The 23,552-nt window shown below is 37.8% G+C and overlaps 1 protein-coding gene across 3 annotated transcripts in view; it reads left to right on the top strand.

Annotated features, from left to right (window-relative positions):
• Positions 1-23,552, top strand: part of naaladl2 (N-acetylated alpha-linked acidic dipeptidase like 2) — a 421,085-nt gene that overhangs the window by 271,403 nt on the left and 126,130 nt on the right. For all 3 annotated transcript variants that reach the window (XR_004340546.1, XM_032572669.1, XM_032572668.1), the window contains 2 exons: positions 7,275-7,409; positions 19,305-19,397. Coding sequence is in view for 2 of the 3 variants with exons in the window: in XM_032572669.1 (XP_032428560.1) it covers positions 7,275-7,409; positions 19,305-19,397 (228 nt within the window). In the remaining variant the exon portion in view is untranslated. The remainder of the gene's footprint in view (positions 1-7,274; positions 7,410-19,304; positions 19,398-23,552) is intronic.

Below are 23,552 nucleotides of genomic sequence, written 5' to 3'. Positions count from 1 at the left end.
GACTTTTTCAGGTTGGTGTTACAGAAAAGCCTAAGCTCACTCCATGACTGCTGTAGTTGTGGTAATTAAAATCGCAGAATGCTTACAGTGTTGTTTGATCACCAATCTGTACGGCGACATGCCACAGAAGATTTTATTTTACTTGTCAAAAGCTTTGGAGTAGTAGCTGAAGGCCATGACGAGATCCTGGAGTTGATCCCTACATTTATCCAGATGATGAAAAACTGTAAGAATTACTTAAGTTGTGTTTTGGTTCTTTGTAACTGACAAATTTCCTCATGCCCCAAACAAATGACAGACTAAAAGCCTCATTTAATAACTATTGACACATGTTGTATCTAGTGATACAACCAAGTCAAAGCTTTTTATTATTATTCCGTCCTTTATGCACCAAGCATAGTGCAGGGGTAAAGTGGAGTTTTGTGTCTTCCACAAGGTCACTTTGATAAATGATGTGGAGAAGCCAGGGATTGAACTACTGGCCTTCCAATTGGTCCATGAACACTCTGTCTTCTTAGCCACAGCTGCTGTATCAGCTGTGCCTTTTGGCCAGGTGGCTGGACATATGTTCCTGTAAATGCTGCTTAGTTCATATTTGTCACATTTAATGTCAGTCCAATGACAACAAAAGCTCATTTTATGCTTCTTAACCCATTTTCACTTTTCAAGAAAATCTTTTTTTTATTATTTATTTTGTTTACACAAAATAAAAATCTATTTGAATTCTGTGCTTTAAAAAACAGTAAATATATGAAATAAAATAGTCATGGGATTGACATTATTGTGCTTAAGAAATTTCAAGTCTTGTACAGACTACATGTGATCAAACCTTTAAAAAGATGTTTATGTTTTTAAAGTTTTACCACATATTTGACCTCCTGAAAAGAACGGCATCTATTATTAAAAATCTTCCAACATTATGTTATTATGCTTAAAGTAGTGAAACAAAAATACATTTGATTTTAAATACAAAGAGGAAACAGCAATATCTATTCCAGTTTTCTACATTACATAATAAAGCTCCAATAGCTTGACTGTATAATGAAAGCTTTTACAGTTGTCACCCCATGTCCACATAGTAGCGTCCTCCTTTTTGTTAGATTTGGACATAAATTATTAGAATGATGTCAGTTTTTGGCAAAAACAAAACATAAGCCGGAACATTGCCAGTGACACAAAGACATCAGTTGGGGAAAGCTTGCGGTTACTTTCAGTTCCTCAAAGGCTTCTTGACAGTTTTTCATCTAAGTAGTTGGCTGATTTCTGTTTCCCCTCTACATCATAGTAACAGCAGATGTCTTGCCTCTGTGAGTATGTCAAGATGTCAAGGCCCTGCACATACACACACACCCACCTACACACAAAGAAAAATTGCACTTTAGAGCCAGTCTGTCAATCCAGGTATCAGTCAATATCAGTGTCCGGTAATGGAAAGGCTGATTTACGGAGCGTAGATGCTGCCCAACTATTGATTTGTTGAGTTCTCGCTTTTCTGAACATTCAGAGGATGGAGAAAAGAGGAGAAGGGCTGTAGAGCGGTTAATTCCAGGAGAAAAATGAGAAGCATTATAGAAAAATGCTTCAAATATGGTGAGAAAAGAAATAAGGATTGGAACAAGCTCTTTCATGTTTTTACATGAGCTTAAGACAATTTGTTTTGTCAGACTGGATTTTTATCAGCTATACATTCATTGGAACCCAATGGATCACCAAGGCTGTTAGAGATGACCAAACTAAAGGCTCTCCTATATTTTATACTTCATCCGAATTAGAAATAGTCTTGAGTATGTGTTAAAAAAATGCTGCAGGGTTCAGAGAACCCTGCACCCTGATGTAAAGCATTTCCATAAAATGTAGCATGTTTCCTCAAAAACCTGGATTTTAAATAAATCTGCATCTTTTTTTAAGTTTCATCCATCCGTCCAGCTGTCTGTCTGTCCATCCATCCATCCATCCATCCATCCATCACTCCCGCCCTGGTTTAGATATGAGAATGCAACAAACTAACATGAATGATTTAGAGTGTACCCAGAATGTGATATTGTATCTAATCATGTTACAGCTACATTCTGTGGGGTGAATCCGGATCCAGTTTTTGATAGCATTTAAACCTTTCTCAGATTTTATGCCCATCTTCTACCTTAAGTGGTTTGACCTGTTGTAGTGCAACCATTATGTCCCAAATCATTCATATTCATGGGAGAGTTAGGTTTAAAATAATTTTTTGATCTCACCATCATGTTTATACTCGGCTTGCCAACTTTCAGAAGTTAAAGTAAGGGACGCCAACCCCGGCCCATTTGAGCCTTCCCTACTCAAATAGGGTGGGATGTCTGCTGCAGTGACAGACAATATTTTATGTCAGTGTTTTTTTGTTAAAAGCAGGAACTGAATCATTGGAAGTCAAAATTGGAAATCAAAGAAAGAAGTGCTGATTTTCATTTAGAACAAGCACTTACTAGCAGCAAGCACGACGGAGAAATGTTTTGAAACTCATACCCCGTCATCATGGAAACCACACGAAGTTCATATGATGCTGCTTTTAAGTTGAAGGCTGTAGATCTGGCAGTACAGATCGATAGCTGCTGCATGTAAGCTCGGCGTGAACTAAACTGCGGAGACGCAGGGCTGCGTCCTTAATAGCAGATTTATTGTGGAAAACCGAGAGCGGTGGCAATACCAGCAGCTTACAGCCTGGTGCTGCTTAGATATGTTGTGACTTTTTACACTTATGTTGTTCGGTATATTTGCATGATAAGTGACTGATTTACAATTATATGTTAAGCATAATTTACATGATGATTATTATTAATTGTATTGAACATGATTGTATATAATTACAAAGGTGAAGTGAAATATATTTAAGTGCAAGACATGATTTATTTGAATAGAGGAAGTCTTTTATTTTGAAGAATGCTTAAGGATCTGTTACTGTTTGTCACTATCTTGCTTTGTTGATTTTTGATTGCCATTGGTTACGAACTGCGGTTGCCCGTAATCAGCGGACGCCGTTCCTTTTTCTCTTCAATAAATACTGAACAGAAAGGTTCAGTAAAGGAAATACGAGCCTCCGTCTTGTTTGAGAAGAAACTTTACTCCGTAACAAGATATGTACGTTTCCAGTTGTTTTAAAAAATTTTGTGGGTGCGACATAATGAGATGAGCTCTATTGTCCGGAAAATACCTTTGTCCAATTTTGACGTTTATTGAACATCCAGAAATCACAGCAGATGTAACAAACGTAAACAAAGGTAAAATAACTTGGAACAGGTGAACAACACAAAACCACTCGTACCTTTTTACTCTCTCTCTTTGTCGTTTAAGCACACGCGTTGCCGTGGCAACCGCTGGAGTTGTTTGGAGAAACAACTTCTTGACTAAACAAAATAAATTTTAATGAATAAATAAACAATTTTTGACAAACTCCACATCTATAATACTGTTAAAATAAAACCCTGTTACAATTACACACAGATAGATGTTTGAAAGCCTTTATTTCGATGAGTGTTGTAGTTCGGTTGATTTGGGGCCAAAATTGCAACATTTATTACATTTTCAGCAGTAATTAAAGACGGGTAATTAAAGTGTAGAAATATTGCTTATGAAATATTGTAGAGTTTTCAATCGTTCCCAAAGAGAAAACTGACCTGGTCGGGGAAGATTTATTTGTGGCTGACCTCAAAGCAAAAGCCTTTGCTGAACTGACAGAGCAAGTTTTCACTTCATCAATTTCATCTCTGGCTTTGCTACAGAAGTCTCCACTAAAAGGCACATACACCAGTGTGTTTGAATTACCAAGTTCCCCAGATAGGAAATTTATCTCAGAGGCAGAGAGAGTCAACAGAGATGTCACAGCCGTCGACTTGTCCAAAAGATCACCTCTGAATTGTAGGCCTTCCGTTGTTTTTGAGGTTAACTGTTCCCCGGATGGAGAAGTTCAGTTACCAGATAGGAACATTTGTGAAACCCCAACCAGTGGTGTGTTGCTCCCTGTTCTCAAAGACAAGACTAAAAAAAGTGTTTGGCATTCACCCAACTATTTTTCAATCTGAAAATGTACAGAAACTCTCCTCTGTTTTTTCCAGCCGGGTCAGTTTTGTTTTTGGGAACAAGGGAACAATTGTTCCCAAAATCTTGTGACGTCATTGCCAAATCAGTATTTGTGGTTTCACAGCCTACTGCCTCTTTTTCAAAACAAACTTCCCCTAATCAAACTCCGTTGCTATGGAAACAATCAGATCCAATCTGCATGACTCCGACTAGATATGAAATAATTAGTAAATATTTAAATAATAAGTATCTAAATTGTTTATTTATTTGACATAAAGAAATTAACAATAGATTTTTCTATGATTGAATTGTTGCATTTGTGGTTTTCCATTCATATTTTAGGCTTTTGATCTAAAGCAAGTAATGGCCAATTTTCAAACGGTTACTAATTGAACCTGGTCCAGTTCTCATTTGCATTCATCCTGAGTCTTTCTACGTGCCTCAGCACACCCTCTTCTTCTCCTCTCTAAGTCTTCTCATCTCTTTCGTTTCCTCTCTGCTCATCTTCTCTAAAGTTTTTCCTCTCTTGCCACTTCATCTGCTATTCACCCCTTGTCTTATCTACTCCTCTCCCCTCCATACCCTCATCTCTTCTCCTCCAGGACTTCTTTCTCTCCAATCTTCTCCAAATGTCTCCAGACTTGTGCTGTCATTTTTACTTCTGGCTGCCTTTCCTTTCTCAGTCTCTCACCCCTTTGCTTTCTCCCCTCCCTGTACACCCTCTTGTCATGTCCCCCATGTGGTTCATGGATTATTAATCATCTTGTGGGCTGGAGTGCTGCTGTGACACTTTCTAGAAGTGTGGCAGAAAGTCATCCACCATAAATTTGGTTCAAACAGTCCCCGAGGGATTTTCCATTGGATGGTGAACTTCTCCTCTCTGCTAAGGTTAGAACATTGATTCTTAACAAACTTAGAGCAAAATATATATCAACTGCAAGGGTAGCTGGGATAAAATGTGATGCATAATAACATACTTGAGTACACATAATAAAATTAACTGAAGAAATTAGATATTTGGCAACACTGAACCTGTTTCACTGAATTATTACTGGCTGTAGATCATCTGGCAGTTGGCAAGAAAATACAACAAAACACTATTTAACACATTTCTGTGAATTTGCCTACACAATTTTCTTTCAGATATAAACTTCTCTACAGATTGGAGCCAGTAAAGGTCACATGTAAGCAACATATGTATTGTTTATATTGATATTGAATGCAAGCTAGATTTTATAAAAATGTTAAATTAGTGTGAGGGTTGGAAGGTCTTTTTGCATTGAGTTTCCATTTTCTTCCTGTGAACACATCGGTTCTCTTCATGTGCTTTTGAAAATAATGTCTGATTGAAAATTCTTATTGAACTTGTTTGTGGAGAGGTTAGAACAGCTGACTTCATCACATGTGATAGAAAAGTGTTTGACTAGTTTTTGGTGAACTGGGTTGCAGTTATAAAAGTGAGTAGTAACTCATTTACTCATTTACTCAGTTTACCTGGGGAAAAAACTGTGACCATGGTCACTTGTTGAACTGATGAATAGTTGGAGAAATGTTACATATAATTTTTTAGCATGTATCGCAATTTTGTCTTTGTCCTGTTATGATTTCAAAAACTTTGTGCATTTGTTTTAATTAAGGACAAGAGTTTCTTTTGAAGAATGAAGCCGGGTGGTATACGCTCAAACAAGGAGCAGATACTGATAGATGCATCACTGATGTAGCATATATTTGTCTAAACCAATGACTCACATCTGTTCTTATAAATTGGCACCCACAAAAATATTCATTCCCCTCTACTGGCATCTGGGCTGCTGTTTGGAATAATTTAAAATCCTAAAATTTTTAATTACTATTAGCAATTTGTTGTTGTAATGTAAAAAAGGTGAAAAATCTAAAAGAGTATGAACATTTTTGCAAGACACTATAAAAATTTGCACCAATCTTAACTATTTCTCTAAATCTTCACCCATCTGTCTTCCACTCAACTTTTAACAACTGTTAAAATTGTGCCATTACTTAGTTCCTATATGTACATAGTTGTTCTGCTACTTGATCTGCTCTTCTTCTACTATATGCTGCAGAGGGACATAATGTCCCTAATATTGTAATTCTACTGAAGCTAAAGAAAACTGTTTAAAAATAACTCTGTAGGCTTCAAACTCTCAGTTCTGTTCCGTCACAACGTGACAGAACAGTACACATTACAGCTCATACTCTGCTCTTATCAACACATTTCCATGAATTTAATCGCCTTGGTAATAATATTTCTGCTTAAACAGGATCAGTTAGAGATGAGGATATATGTAAAATGAACACTGAAGGGGAGCTTAATTAAAAAGAAGAGCTAAGTGTCTCTTCAATCCGTCTGAACTCGTCCCTGTTTGAAGCAGTTCAGTAGAATAAGTTGCCTGAGGTCCAATCCCAGCCTGGGGAGTTTTTCTGCCCATACATGTGTAGGTTCTCTCTGGGTACTCCAGATTCCTCCAAAAACATGACTGTTAAGTTGATGGATCTCTTTAACCATAAAACAAGCAGGAATGGAAAATAAGATAAAAACAAAGGATGTTGCTACTAATAATTTTAGACCCTTAGAAAATATATCTATTCAATATTTTGATTTTATGAGTTGTATGGCTATATATATATATATATATATATATATATATATATATATATATATATATATATATATATATATATATATATACTGTATATAGTGCAGTGCAAAGGTTTTTAGTGCCCCAGAAAACCTTTGAAAATTTTCAACAATAAATTACTATTATAGATCCAATTATTGTTGCTTTTTCTATATATCAATATATTGTAACAGAGATATTATGGTTTTATCAGTGTTGCAATCTTATCCATTGTAGTGACAATTGTGAACAGAGGCTGTTTCCTTTTAGGCCCTTTATTCTTCTTGTTCAGTATTTATTTAATTTATATAAAAAAGACTTAAGGCATCAACTGTACTTAAAAAAACTGTTAAAATCAAGAAGGACTGAGTATATTTTGTTTTATTGAACAGCATCAAATGCCATCATGTCAGTGATTTTAAAACATTTCCTATATCACAATGCAGAGTAAGATTTTTAATTTAGTACAATTTATAAACTACACTACATAAATTGTAATTTTGTTGGTTTGCAGAAAGATCCAAAAGAGAGTCTTTAATTGCCTTTTTTTCTTTTTCTTGCTTGTCTTTTGTTTTGTTTTTGTGCTAGCTGGGTCTGGAGGGAGTCTCACATCCCTGCTGGTTCAGCCCATCTCCGCCTTCCTTGCCAAGACTTTATTGTCGCCGCCATCAGTGGAACAGGGAGCAGATGCCTGCACTCTTTTATCCATGCCTCCCAACACAGGTAAGCACAACAAATCATTTGCAGAGCTGCTGATGGAATTGCAGTAACTGTAGCAACTTTTAACTTGGTCTGTCTCTCATTGGGCCTCATCAGAGAGCTGCTCAGCTTTGCTATCTGTTTGTAAAACACAAATCAAATTATTCTATAAGTTGTGTGATTTCAACAGATCAATAGTGATATTAGTTCATATTCATGGATTATGTTACCTTTAGTCTGAATAAATTAAAGGAAATGCAAAGTTGAATTTGACCCCATCTGGTTTAGATCATTTAGTACATTACATAATACCCAACTCTTTTATATTTTTATAATGTGACCTTTGGAGAAAAATTGTGATGATTCCAAACATTAAAACGGTTCAAACTATGACCTTTTTAGATTATTAGCTTGTTTGGAAATGTTAGTCCAAATCTTTCAAACTAAGAGCTGCTCAAAAAATCAGATCTGAGAACTGTGCCCGGTGTAAACTTCAACATTTCAAATATATAAGTTGTTCAATCTATATATTCGGTGTATATTCATTCTTCAAACTTCAATATTTCAAATAACAGTTTTAATGAGAGTGCTCCAACTATTACTGCAAATGAAGTCTCAGATCAGGTGTTGTACTCGCCTACAGCTTGCTTGGTGAGTACACATACAGTATTTATTTAGAGCACGGCTGGCAGATGGAAATTGCTTTGGTCAGCTCTGAGTGCAGCTGCAGGATAATGAATTAGGGAAGTCGCTCTAATTTGGGCCATAGACAGGACTTTGGGTTGAGTCCATTGGGCATGATGTTCTTAGGTACCCTGGTCACAAGGTGCTCATAGATTACATGTCAGTAGATGCTAGCATCTTTGTAATTGTTGGCTGTTCTCCTTGTTTCAAACATGAATCCAGTTTTTTCTATATACTCAAAATTAGGATCAACCTTCCATTCTCTACAAGGCTCATTATCAACATAAAGACTTTTGTGCATCTCAACTGATATCCCAGCTTGAAATAATAAAATAAAACTGCTACGACTTGGCAAAAATATATAAAATTATCATTTCAGTTGTAATATTGTAGGCTAAGATTTTTTTTTAATGTTTTGAAAGAAGTCCCCTCTTCTTTATGTTGGCAGATTTCCACAGGAGTTAAAAAAAACACAAAACTTATCAGTATCAATAACACAGTCACCTCCACTGCTCCTCTGATCCATCGATCCATCCCTCTGTCTTCCACTCAGGCGTTTGTCCACCATCATCTCCTGTTGACAGCATGTTCCCTCATTTCTTGTGTGTACACTCCATCCATTTTCATTTATTCCCCAATAAATCCAAGCAGCTGGCCAGTGGCTGGAAAACAGGATGCTGTCCTTCTCCTCTGGTGCTCAGATATTGTCACGTGCGCAGTTATTTGTCACTGTTGTGCTTCAGTGCTGTCTTAAGGAGTCACTCAGCAAATAAGTGACACATTGACAAAAGTATTGATCTTATAGTGCAGAAGTTGTTTCATGTGTTTGCTGCACTCTGTGTGGTTTTCTGTTGGAAACAAGTCAGTATCTCTGGTCTGAAAGGACAGCTGGTGTCCAGTGTCCTGATGTTGGATGTTATGCCTATTCTTTTTTTTTTTTTTTTTCTCCGAAGAGTTTTTGCGGCGCTAGTGGCTCGTATTTTTTCCACAGTAGGCAGACAGGAAGGAGGGTGAGGAGAGGGGGGAAGACATGCGGCAAAGGTCGTCGGGACCGGGAGTCGAACCCGCGACGTCCGAACAGTTTGAATTATCACAAATGTGTCCACAATGTGGACCAACCCTAACCCACACTGAATGAACCTGCTGGGTCGGCTCCTTCTACAACACCAAATGAGTGAAACTGGGAGATGAACTACAAGGGACAGAGACTGAGTGGAAGACGAAGCCAAAGAGTGAGAGAGACGTATTCTGTCTCCAATCGATTAGCTGCACCCATAACCACACCAGGGATCCCACTATCATTTGTTTCCATCTGCTTGCCTCTTTTCAATTTTCTTTGCTTTCTAGACAAGTCTCTTTTTACACTTTTTTTTCCTTTTTTAATTCTAGTTCAATTAAAGGTGGCTGCATTGCCTGGCCCTTGTTTAATTGCTCTTTGGAGACCAGCGAGATGACTTGGGCAGCCTCAGGATTCTTGTTCCTCTGTAGTTGCTGTGTTTTGTGTTCATATGCACCATGCCTCACAAAAGTCCGCTTACTGCATTTTTCACTGTTTGTATCATCAGAGCCACAAACATCAATGTACTTGAAATTGAATCAGATTCAAATTTACCTTATTTCCTTAAAATAATGTGTGATGAAAACCTGACATGTCACTTCATCCTGACCACACCAACCCTGCTAACATGGTGGTGGCAGCATCATGCTGTCAGGATGCTTTCATTTGCAAGGGTCAGGAAAGGCAGACTGAGTTGATGGAGCTAAACATGGAGCAATCCTGGAGGAAAACCTGTTAGAGGCTGCAGAAAACTTTAAACAGAATGGAGGTTCGCTTTCCAGCAGGACAATAACTTTAAACATCCGGCCAGACATGTCCAGAAGAAATATTCATAGGGGTGGCCTGACCAGAACAGTAAAACATTGAAGGTGGCACAAAAAAGCTTTTCTACGCGTCCTGGGCATCTCTGTGTCCAAATAGAGAGATCATATAAACTGACAAATCGCCTCCGGTCTGAACGCAGCAGAAACTTGTCTGCAAAGATGTCTGCTCTGCAAGAAAGAGTCACCTGCAGAAACTCTCCTGACCCCAGAGGAGGCTTCCTATTTACTGCTTCCTGCTTCCTGCTCCAACAGGAGAGAGGGGCAGCAGGGCTGGAGACATGAACATGGCAGTTTGGAGTCATCCATGGAAGAGCTAAATTGCCTTTTCCATTGGACAGTGTCCTGACGGAAAACATTCAGACACCAAAACCTGTTATTTTACTTGCAAGTCATTCATCATCACTAAGCTATTTATGCATTAGTTTGTCCACTTTTAATAAACTAACGTTACTATGTATACATAGTAATATTTTTGTTTGTTTCTTTGGTCATTTAATGTTCTGTTTTCATAATAGGAAAAGGGGGATTTATTTGATACAGTCATGTTTTCATATAGGGCCTAGTTGTGAGAGCAAAGCTGCAGAACATGACGGTGAATGTTGGACTGTAGCATCAAGGCTAACTAAATCTGGTCATAGTAGAACTGTGTGACTGCAGTCAGGTGGAGCTTGTGTTTGAACATTGTCAGTCCTCCTGTCCCCACATTAACCTCCACCTTGATTTTAAACCTATATTATTAAATTACCTGATGATCTGTGGAAATGGCTGGTGTGAAATGATTTCCTGCTCCTGCTTTGTGAGCATGAATAATTTAACTCTCATCTTGCTTGGGCAGCTGCTTAACGGAGCCAGTTGGAGCTGATTGCTGAAATGTCAAAGCCACATATATATATATTTTCTTCTGTATTGAAAAATAATGAAAAATATTTAACATTCCTCCACTATAGTACAGCTGGTCCTGAACTGTCAATCTGAAAGGGAAAGTTACGACATTCCAGATTCTGTTGAGAAGGAACTAAGAGCTGTGGCCTTTTCTTGAATTGTTTTCTGGCAATATTTTAAATGCCACACTGTATTCAAATACATAATACCTAATGCACTATAGCAGTAGTTGTTTTTTTTTTTTTACTGAAAATATGTTGTGTCATATAATATCTGACCTTTCATTTCAGAGTCCCACTTTGGTTCTTGGGGATTTATTAAAGTTTTTATGTATTTATTCAATAATCTCCACTCCAGTCATTGTAAAACTACTAGCACCAGTTAGTTGGACCTCTGTTGAATTAGGTCAGTCCATTTAAGGGGTGTGATTTATTATACAATTACTATTTTTTGTTACATATTTTTAATTCTCATTATTTTTCAGAAACAGTTATGACTTTTATGTTAAATATTAAAGGGGTGGTTTTGTTGTGTTTGTTTTTTTTAGGGTCAAAATATGCATAATGCTGTTGATCATGCTTGATTTATAAAAGCAATGAAAAGAGAAAAAACATCCAGTGGGGTAAATACTTTGTATAGGCACTTTGTTTCCACCTTTGCCTGTTTGTGTTTGTTTGTATTGAGTCTGTCCACGTCCCTTCAAACTTTGGAGATTGAATAGTGAGATTAGATATACCATTATGACACAGTGAAATGTATGATTAGGAGAGTGTTTCTGTTTGGAAACTGTAATATTTTGAACTGTTGCAGTAGCTTTGAATAGTTTGTTCTTGTTGGTTTTAACAATTTCTTCAGCATTGTATAATTATCAGAATCGGCTTTCTTGGCCATGTTTGTGCAACAAATAAGGAACTTGACTTTGGTTTCACACTCTCAGGGAGTGTAGGTGTTATGGATAAATAAATGAAGTTGATCAATATATGTACACTCATTACTTTACAGTATTTATGTAAAGGAAAAAAAAAGACAGATTAGTAAGACAGAGTATTCGAGCCAGGCTCAGTGATTTTTAAAACTTAACCTAAGTTTTAAGAGAATAAAGTTATACAACTAGAGAGTCATTATAATATGAGAATAAAGTCCTAATATTACCAGAATAAAGTCGAAATTACGCAAGGATAGTTATATTACTGAAATAAAGTTGTAATAATATGAGAATAAAGTCATGATTGTACAAAATAGTCCATACCATAAAGAAACAAAGTCATAACGTTACCAGAAAATATCCTGACTTTATTTTCGTAATAAGACTAATTCTTAGTCTGGCCCTGGAACTAGTTAAAATAGTCTTATATTTATTTCACAATGGTGTAGTTGACTGCTCAGGCTGTGAGGTGTTGGTTGTGCCCATCAGTTTGTGTCCAGGATGTTGAATAATGTCAGTGAAGACCAGCGGCTCCTGAAGAACATTATGCTTTTTAAGTGAAATACATATTTTTTTAATGGGTTAAAAATGTGTTTGTGATTAGTTCAGACGTGCAAGAGATGTTCACCGCTGCTTGCAGCTTCAGGTCCTGGTTTTCTTTTTTACGTTTTTCAGAAGCATGCAGGCTGAACCTGAGTGACACAAAGAGTTCAGGGGGTACAAAAGAAGTAGCCACAGCAGAATAAAGTTTCCTGTTCTACCTGCCGCAGCAGCTGACTGACATAATCACACTGTAGGTTATGGGGACCTAATTGGAATATGTTTCAAATCAGTAATTGCAGTAAAGGAGATCATACTGTTACATCTACTAAACCTGTTCTCGGTGGATTTCTGCAGCTCTTTGTTTCATTCGGTTCTTATTTTTTCCTCTCCATCTTTCTCTTCCACGCCAAAGGTGTCCCAAATTTCTGCACTGCTGCAGAGGGAGAATCGAGTGAAGCAGAACAACTTAAAATGGCTTTATAAAAAGTACTCCCAGGCCCTTTAATTACACCCTTATTGATTGTGATGTGGAAGTTCCCCACTTTCAATGACTACAGTTTCTTAAATGTGCATTAAACATGCCCTGCAGAGGATGTCACTGGAATGCTTCTCAGTGATTAGAGTTTAGATGGCACAGACTGGAGGTAGTAGAAACAAAATAGATAAAACATATAGTTCTATATAAAATGTTCCAGTTCGGTTTATCTTTCCATTACTTAAACTAAAAAGGTAGAGCCAATATAACATACATAGCAAGTAGAAAAAACTCTGAAGCATATCTATGTCTTCCATTGGGCCCATTGAATGAAAGTTCACTCCAGATGTCAGCAACAACCCAGTGAATCCACACACCTTAAGAAATCTATGTAAATTAGTGCAAAGAGCATCCAGAAAGTTTTCACAGTGCTTTACTTTGTCTACATTTTGTTAGTCTTACTCCAAGTTCTATTAAATTAATCTCATTCCCCAAAATCGCCACATAAATACCCCATTATAACAATGTGGGGAAAAAGTCTCTAAGTCTTGTTTTTGAAAAACGATGGTGTTGAAGGTGGTAGTTCGTCCAGTGATTGGTGGGTTGCCGGTTCAATCCCAGCTCTGTCTGTTTCAGTGGTTGTGTCCTTGAGCAAGATGCTTCACCTGCCTACCTGCTGGTGGTCAGAGGGCCGGGTGGTGCATGGCAGCCTTGCCTCTGTGGCTGTTGCTACAGTGTAGCAACTTGACCCCATCAGTATGTGAATGTCTGAAATTCCTCCAAATAACTGATATTGTTGTTTTCCCCCTGAAAACTGTGATGTACTCTGCCTGTGTATCTGTGCAGACCACCTTACCAAAAGGTGGTGTGTATAAATTTTTGCCTCAAATATATTTTGTGCTTTGAATGAAAAGACCAGACATTTAAATTATTACTGAGCCAACTGAATTCTTGGAAGGAACTGGACGAAGGCCATGTTTCTGTCTGAACGTACCTCGTAGGCATGAGGCCACAGATCCTTTTTATTATGTCCTGATATAATAAATCCTACAATTTAAGTGGTCATTCTTTTTTAACTGTGAATCTATAAAAGGTCATTTGCTACTTTAGTTTTTTTATCCTCGAAGCAGAAATAATAAGGAGCACTTAAAAAAAATTCTGCTTCTTCTGTTCATCACTTTGACTGTGTACAATTGGACGGGTCAAGTTCATCTACTTCTCACCACACATAGATAAAATGGACCAGAAAACAGAGACATAGACTGATAGCGAAAAGATGGTTAAAGCAGTGAAAGTACATTTTAAAATATGAGACTTTTGAGCTAAAGTCAAAAATCCAAACCTTTTTCTATATTCATAACAGACATACTTCTGTCAAAGTATGTCCACAAGAAGTGCTCACTCTCAAGTGTGCAACTACTGCAGGAGAAAACTTTTCATTAAGAAAAATATTTATTCTGCACTGCAAGTCAACTTCAGTCTGTTTTTATTTTTACAGCTAAAATAAGAAAAAGAAATGAATATTGGGTTGCTAACGTATCCACAAACAGCCTATTAGTGATAACAAAGAAGAATATTTGAATTTCTTTGAAACTCTCAGTAGCTAATCTCTAAGAAATAAATCAAAACTTTTGCATCTATAAGTCAGATTCCATTTTACTCTGAAAAAAGTGTTGCTATCTGAGAAAACACAAAAAGTGCTCCTCAAAAATAAAATTGATATTTGGAATAAACTAAACAAAGGTTTCATCCATGGTATTAGGATCAACACTTTAGACACAATATCTGTTTTAATTATTAATTTTCAGATGCATGAGGTGAAATATATTTAGTTTGAGAAAGAGCTTCTAAAACATTCTGGTGGCTGTCAGATTGGAGGCAGAAAAAAAATCAAAGCAGAGCAACTCAAAACGTTTAGCACTGAGATTAAAAACTTACTGTAAAGAAGATATTTGTTGTAATAAACGGTTTTATCTAAACCTTTCATAGCAGGAAAAAAAAAACTACAACTTCTGCTGTTCCAGACTTGGCCAGGCATCTTTTATCTGCAGAAAATCTCCACCCTATAGTGAAGTAAACAGTTTTTGATTATTTCAAAGACTGAACCAATAAAGCTACTTTCCTTTCATGGAACAGAAAGATGGCCATGTTGAGATAAGCTAGATGAGACTTTGTAGCCAGCACAGTCTACAGCGAGCCTTTAACACTGTCATCTTTAGCTGACACAAACTCACAATAATAACAGTATATCCAGCTCCAAAACACACATCTCTCTCCTCCTTACACTGTTGCTTACGGTTGTGTTACTGACTCCTTAGTATGTTTTTCCATGCGAGTTGTCCTCATGCTGAAAACGTGACTTTGTGTAACGCGCTCACTACGACGCAACAAGAGACCAAATATATTGTTTGTTTTTTTATTTTTATAGGAAAATTATAAAAATAGTCATGGATAAGTAACTAATCTGATTGTTGGTTTCGCAAAAGTAACAATTAGATTACTTTTTGCTAAAAAAAAAAAAAGTGGTCAAATTAGATTTAGTGTTAGCTTCAGTGTTTGAAGCTAACAAAGAAGATGCTATGAAAATCACTAGTTATATTTCTGTCCAGTTGTCATGCAAATTTTAAGCAAACTGTTAAAATGTCACAAAAAAATGCTAGTGAGGCGTGTTTCAATCTAACTATTTTGAAGTAGACGTGTGTGGATCAACCATTTCATAATTTCATCTGATGAAGACGTTATGCATGGCTGTAATAAACTATATGTAGCAGTACCAGCATGGACCACACTTTTCAGAAAAATGGAGAGTCATCCCCTCCAAGCTTGGAGGTTTGGACTTTTTTCAAAGTTATTTATAATTTTCCCGTTTCCATCTAACCTTTTCTAATGCGGCACTTCAAAGTGTTGACGGGAACACAGCGTCTTCTCAGAGGTCGCAGGCAAATTGTTGCCTTCTGGTGACCTTCTCTTTCAACAGGACTTCAGATCTTCAGCCAGCACCTACATTTTTTTGTTCGGATGTTTTTCACACCTTTCTCACCCAAACATATTCATCTCTGGACCCATCTCCTTCCTGCACAGCAGAGTGGCTGAATAGACCCATGTTTATACTTGGACTGTTTAAACAGAAAGTGAAAGTGTCACAGTTAGCCAGCAGGAAATTGTGCCCACAGAGCCAGACCTGTAGAGACACACCGTTCTTTTCCTGATGTTTTGGGCATTGTTACAACCCCCCACAAAACCAATAAGGGTCAGGTCTGGCACTGGGTGTAACACAAAAAGAAGGCAACCTAAACAGTTGGTGTCAGTACCAAAAATATAATTTAATTTACAGTTCAAGTAAAATGTCACTCACAGTAGACAACAAGCACAAGGAAGCTTTAAACTTCAGGGTCTCCAAGGCCAAAACAACAAACATAACATCCCACTCTTAATTATAAAATAGAAACACTTTCTAGAAGAGAACTGAAAAAGAAAGTACAATACCTGAACTCCCTGACTAACCAAAAACAGGAGAAAACAGTTAAACAAAATGGCAGAGAACCCCTACCAGCTTCCACTGTGAAGAGAAACAAAACTTTAGTTATACACTTGATGCTTCACAAGAATGCTCACAGCAAAACCATCCAAAGTCTCCACAAACAAGCAGCTCACTGACAAGATCGCATGAGATCAAGGCCCAAGGAAAAAAGGGATCTGACATCTCCAGTTGAAGCTCTTTATGGGGTGGCTGACGAGCTCCAACACATTGCACCTGTGGCAGCCAGGTAAAGCTGAAACACAAAGAAAGAGCTCTCTCATGAAGAGAGCCCCTAGAGGTCAGTGACCGTAACAGGCATGTTTGGTTCTTTTTTTATAAGAACAGACTGAATCAGAGGAAGTCAAAAAGTCTCCATAGGTTCCACCAGGTTTTTCTTACTGTGACACTGTTAAATTTGGATGTCATGAATAAATGAAACAAATGGATGGCTGGGCCAGCTATATGTTTTTTTATGAATACAGGTATGATACTATGTTTGATTTATTCTGCAAGAATCAGAGACACATTTTAGTGTCTTTAAATAACTAAATCTTCTCTGAAAGCTGTGAGTCACCTCTTACCTACAGAAACGGCCCCATCTGTAAACTCATTCATCATGAAGGGGAATCGCTATTTGACAAATCTCTCTCACGCTCTCTGCTTCTGTATGTCTGCAGACTGAATACGCATAAGGGCCACATGTTCCATCCCCTCTCTTTAGCTGTAGTCATTTGTGGCCATTGTCAAAAGTGATAAATGGGTTATGTGGCTCAGATAAGAGAGAGCAGTGAATTTTTATAATGCATTAAACAGGAGCGAGAGGGCAAGCAGACAGGCGGACTGGGAGGGTCGGAGGAGCGGAGCTGGGGAAAGTGGGCTGTCATGCTGTGGTGCTGCAGGCAGGGGACCTCTGTCACACACAGTTTGAGCCCCCGCTTCACATCTTTACTGGCGGTTCGTCTGTATTTTCCCTCAGATATCCAGCCATCAGCCCCCTTGAGCTCACAGCCGTCCAGCATGGCAGCAGAGCTGGCAGTCACAGCTTCCACTGACTGCTAAGTCACGTGAATCTCCCAGCAGTGTATGCGTGTGTGGGCATGTAGGCGTGTGTGTGGACGTTTTCAGTGCTTCTCGTTTCTGAATAAAGCACAGTCACAGTAATTTTAGCAATTCTTTCCACAAAACTCATCTGGTCTTTGTGATGTTTGTGAATATGAGGTGAAGCAATAAATAATAAATTTCAGGTTATTGAATCTTAACTGCTTAAAAATATTTTTTTTCACCAGTTTTTGAAGCCAAATAGAAATTTGAGCTAAAACAAAACGAATTTAGTTCCACAAATCAAAACAACAAGGTTAAAAGTATTTTGTCTTAGAGATGCACCAATCCGATATTTACATCTGTATCGGCCGCAGACTTTGACCTGACTGAGACTATACGAGACAGTACTGAGGACGACTGTACTGTCTTTGAACAAACTGATCCGTCTGGGGAAGTTTGTTCAAAGTTAACGTACAACACAATCTTGAGTGTGAGAGTACAGTTGTAGAAAAATCTAACCCGGCTGGGGAAGATTTATCTGCGACTGACCTCATAGCCAAAGCTTTTGCTGAACTGACAGCACAAGCTTTGCCTTCATCGGTTCCATCTCTGGCTTTGCCAGAGAAGAGTTCTCTACAAGGCACATTTAAGAGTGCCTGTCAACTAGTCAACTACTCCCTGGTACATTAATTCAGAACAGAGAGTTGGCTCAGACATCCCAGATGTAGGGAGGACGGAAGTTGCAGGACATGGACAAATGGACATAGGAAACAAGGAGGAGAAATTCTCCAACAAACTCCAAAACAGTTGGGTGAATGCCACTTTTCAAAGTGTCCTGAACCTGAGCATCATCACCAGGAGGTGTCTCGCTCAGAAAAAGGTTTTTCTAGAGGCTTCATCCATCCCATGCTGTGCGAGTCTTATCCACGCAGCGATCCAAAAGCCAGGCAAACACTTTTCCCAAGAGATCTCCCCAGTTCTAATGGAGGGAGAAAAAACTGTCAACAGACATGGGAAAAGACTTTGACATGCAATATTTGCTGGAGTCTGTGTTGGTCTGACTGGACTCATTTGGTGGTGACACAGATAGAGTTGTACAATGCAAACTCTTGTGCAAAATGTGAAACTGATTTTCTTGAGCTCCTGAGCAACGGCCCCTTGGTTGTCCTTCCACTGGCAACAGCTCCCACCGATATAGCTTCCCTTTTTATCAGGTGTCTATGTTTGGGGAGCAAACGTTACTTTTCAGAGTGTGTGTATATATATATATATATATATATATATACATACTTATTCTATCAGGACCATGTGTTCATGCTTTTCTTCAGCAGGGTCGGTCACTAAAGTTTTTAAAAAGTTCTTATAAGCCATGTATCATATTTGTTTGACTTAACATGTATAAACGTCTTTGATTTAGTTTGTCAAGTATAATCTTAATAAGCACTGAGTTGTGTGGTTGCAATATGATAACGTATGCTAAAAAGACATTGAAGGGTATGAATATGTTTGCAAGACTTGTAGTCTCGTCACCTAGTTCCAGTTATTGCAAAAGTCAAGAGAAGGGCATAATGACGGTAGGGAATAGAGAGGAAAGATAAAAGAAGGGAAAATGTCTGATGACTGAGTGGACTGCAGTGAGAGGCGGGCAACGAGGGACTGTGGGTGGTGAGTGAATGAGCAGCAGGCTGGAGACATTACAGACAGAGCAGAAAATTTGGCAGGTAAGTGCAGCCAGCAATTGTGTAAGTGTAGAGCTGATGGCAGGAAAAGCCGAGAGTGAAGAAGAGTGAGGCATAGTGGCAAACGGAGACGTTTTCTTCTTCTTCTACTGAAGAGCAAGAAGACAGGGTTTACCACAGAACCTAAAGCTGCTGATTGAGACCGAAAACAGTGGCTGTGTCATTGTCGAGCAGACTGAATAAACAGAATACATGTTGTAATGTCTGTTTTGATCTGTTTTTATCCCAGAGCGAAAGAAGATTACTGTGACTATTGGAAACCAGATGTCCTACAAGAAGATTTACAACGTTGTTGGATACCTGAAAGGAAGAAAAAACCCAGGTTTGTAAGAAACGAACAATTATGTGAACAGAGCAAATCAGCTGAACAATCTTAAAGCAGAACTCATTAAAACTCACTGAGTTTTAAGCTACACTGAACCATTAAAACACCCAGAGCATTGGCCTTGGTTTGTGACAAAATGTTTCCTTCACATTCTTATTGAAAGAATCTGATAAAAAAAGATCCAGTTTGTAAGTCAATGAAGTTTGACTTCGATAGTTTCATCAATTAATGGTCTGTAGACCTTTAAATGACAATGGTCTACAGACACTTCTAATTCTAGCCTTGGTCGGGCCATGTGAGATCATCAAACCCATTTTCATAAAACCTCCTCCTTTGATTATCACTTTATGGCAGGTGTTGCCAAGGGTGACACCATCAACTTTAAGTTTATGTAGACAAAAAAAAAAACAGTCAGGTTTTAGTAGTTTTTTTATTATTATTATTTGTAAACTGCTTTTTGGATTTGCTTGTCTGAAAATAAAATTTGTTTGACTAATTCAACCATTTAAGTGTGACAAAATATCAAAAACAGGGAGGAAATATATTTGTACTTGGCAAATTCTTGTCACCACCATGTACATTAGCTGTTTCACACTGATTGTTGATATTAATGCTTTCTAGTCATTTCCTTGCAAAACAAAAAGCTTCAAATATTTCTTTTCCAATTTGAAGTCCATCGTTGCCTCTTACATACAGTAAGTTGAGCAGTTTTTGCTTTGAAAGCAATAGTCACTTCTAAAAATGGAACAGTGTATCAATTTCTCATGTTAGATTAAGCAAAATCTTAAATTTACGAAGGACCTTTACATTTGAGTGAGTGATGTAGCAGCTTATTATCAGCATGGTAGAAAAGGATATTGTATTTTTTTTTGCCTTTAAAAGCTGTGATGGTAAGAAAAGAGGACAGTAATAAAAATGAAGCCAAACCTTGTCCACTGTGTGGAAGTAGGCTGCAGCTAGCTTTTAGCATAGCAGCAAAGCTAACATTTACAGGAAGTTTGAAAAAAATAGAAGCTCCTCCATCCGTCCATCACCATGCAGATAGCTGCTTAAACACACACAACCTGAACATTTTTTCAATGTGTTTAGATTATAATGTTGAACTTGTAAAGCAGGATTTGAGTCCATAGTGGCTCACACTTCATTTTTGCTCCAGAGAGTGAATTTCTGACTCATTTAGTCTCTTTTTCTTTTATTGTCGGTAAATCAAAGGTTTTTTCATCTTGTCCTTGCCTCTCCTCAACAGCCTTGCTCCTTACACATCCTCCCCCTCCACTCCCATTGCTGTGGTGCAACCCTACCTGTCCTGCCCACTCACCAGTGGAAAATTACCTCGCTGATTTACAGTGTGATATTAAGCAGACATAATGGGCCACTAAAACACATAATGTGGGCCACAAATCTCCGCAAGTAGCAACACTTCAACTGGTTGTTGGCATTTGATCATATGCATGTTCTACACTCAAACATGAGCAAAATGAATATTCATGCATCCTCGCATCGGGCCTATCTGCCCAGCTTTATGTACTTTATGGCTGCACAAAGACAGGCAGCATCATAATAAATCTTAAAATACTCTTTGCTCCCACGCATGTGAATCCTGCAGTCAAAGCCTCGTACCTTTAAACAAAAGCTAATTTCTGCTGTAGTTGAGGAGAAAAAACATTGTTGATGAAGTTCTCCATTGGAATAGATATTATTTAAAATATAATGTTATAAAATAATCAGTGACTATTGCTTTAACACATCACAGAGTGCTTTTTGGTTCATTGTGAACTGCTATGGCAGTAACATTCTACATTATCCTCAGATGTAAAGTTTTCTTCAATCCTCTGATTTTACCCAGCATAATGTTCAGAGTCTAACCCTTCCCTGATTGGTTGTTTCTGACCGAGCCGTGTATTTGTACAGTTGGACCACAAAGATTTTTTTCTATCACAACAGGGTGACAGTTTTAACAAACATCTAAAATAAAGAAACATTTTGTAAAAGTTCCCTACAGCAACTTCAAAAGAATTTCAAAAATGGTAAATGGACTAATTGTGTGTAACGTGTGTGTAGTCATGTGGACTGCGCTTTACCATTCATGTTCACATTCATACAAAATACAAAGACTTGTGAGCAATTTGGGATTTAGTGCCAAGTTTAGAATGAGGAAAAATGTGTGTTAAATTCAAACTTAAGCACCAAGTTATTATTATTTTTTTATTGTAAGTTAGATTTTATTTTATCTAATTTTCTGACCAGCACTATAAGCTATTATTTCTCCGACACTCATAGTTGAGAGTCAACAGATTTACTTAGACCTCTTGCTGATGTTCTTTCTAATCTTCTACAAAATGGTAAATGTCTGAATGAGAAGATTAACCAAAAAAATTACCAAAGTATGAAAAATATGAATACTTCAATTGGCACAAATTGCCTCGAAAGCTTTAGCTTTAGGACAGAACTGGTTAGAAAGAAAATCTTTTCTGCTGGATGCATTAAATCACAGCTGATCCTTTTTAACATTCAGCAGTTTGCTTCAGCCAAAGAGCAACAAAAAACATGGTTTCCTCTAATGTTACTCATTCACTAGCGGTTTCGGGATGAAGCGTGTCATCTTCTACTGTGTAAAATTCACACACAAAAAAATATATACACACACAAAACCCCTTAAAATAAAAGAAGTCTGTTGAACTTTAGCATATGACTGATTTGAAGAAGTTCACACTAGTTAGTGTTTGTGGGATTTAGCCTGGAAGCTGCACTACGCTGTAGTGCCAGGATTTCAGTTAAACAAGCAGACAGTCGGCGGTGTGGTGTGCTGCACTGATCAGGTTTCCGCTCCAGGAGCATTTTCTAGGAACCAGCATGGCTTCACCATCTCCCTGCATTTCCACTTCATTTAGCAGGCCTTCAATAACACAGGATTACAAAAAAAATTTTTTTTGGTACTTGTCTATGTTTTTTCAATTGAATTAGGACTATTTTGCACCTCTGAATCCAAAAATGACATCTGTTTTTCCTCAATCAGGTCAGGTTTTTATTCTAATTTGATGTAGAGAAATCTGATCTTCTGACTAAGTTAAAGACATTTTTGTGACATTATCAGTTCATTTCTGTTAATATTTCTCATTCAAAAAAGGTTTTAAGAGGAAAAAAATGTTTTCTAACAGAGTTTATTAATTATATGTTACAAACTTGCACATCAACATTACCCTAAAACAGTTGAAATCCCGACAATTTCTTGGCTGTTGACCAGTGTAATTCACATATATAGAAATGAATCTCATCCCCGGCTCACGTTTTCTGTTAACTATTAACTGTTTTTAAGACACTGATGCCTGATTACAGCTGAGAGAGAGAGGAAGTGAAACTAATAATTTGGGGCTTAAAAGGTTTATGTCCAGGAGCAAAAATAAAAACATCAAGCATCGGATTATTAAGATTCTTAAGAAATTATGGACTATTGCTGCTGGGTGTGTTTGTGTGTGTGTGGCTGTGCTCCTTTGGGACACGTCCCACAGGTTTAATTTATTTAATATCTGTGAATGTTACAAACTTTCTCTGCCTTTGAAGTGCCTATAATTCAGTTTCACAGAGTAAATCCTGTGAAATGATCACCAGTTTATGGCCAGAACACCAGTTTTATTTCCCCAACAGCAGCTGTCGCTGCTCCTCTCTTCCATCCTCTCCACTAAAGTGAGAAAACGCGGAAACTGCTCCAAGATTTGTCGATAGATTGACTTTTGTGGCAGCCGCTACCAGTCTGAGTCTTTCATTTGTTCAAATGTTTGGGATTGGACTACAAAGATGTTATCTTGGATCATGTAGGAAGGATTCTCTGGTAATGGTGATGTAATGCAGCCCATGAGGAAACAGCCACATGAAGGAGGAAGGAAACAATCTCATAATAGATAACTGGTTACAGCAGGCTGTCAGTAATAATAATAATACATTTTATTTGTATGGCACTTTTCTAAGTACTCAAAAACACATTGCGGAGTACAATGACAGAAAATCAAACTGGTGAAGAAGGCCCAGCACAGACTCCATTTCCTGAGAGTCCTCAAGAGAAACTACATTTCTCAAAAACTGCTGGTGTTCTTCTGTCGATGCTCTATTGAAAAAAAAAAATCATCTGCTGTTGTCTCTGTGTGGATCTCCAGC

This window comes from Xiphophorus hellerii, chromosome 9, assembly GCF_003331165.1.
Source record: "Xiphophorus hellerii strain 12219 chromosome 9, Xiphophorus_hellerii-4.1, whole genome shotgun sequence".
NCBI lineage: Eukaryota > Metazoa > Chordata > Actinopteri > Cyprinodontiformes > Poeciliidae > Xiphophorus > Xiphophorus hellerii.
The sequence above is the reverse complement of the archived record's forward strand: the minus strand, read 5'-3'. Positions and strand labels throughout refer to the sequence as shown.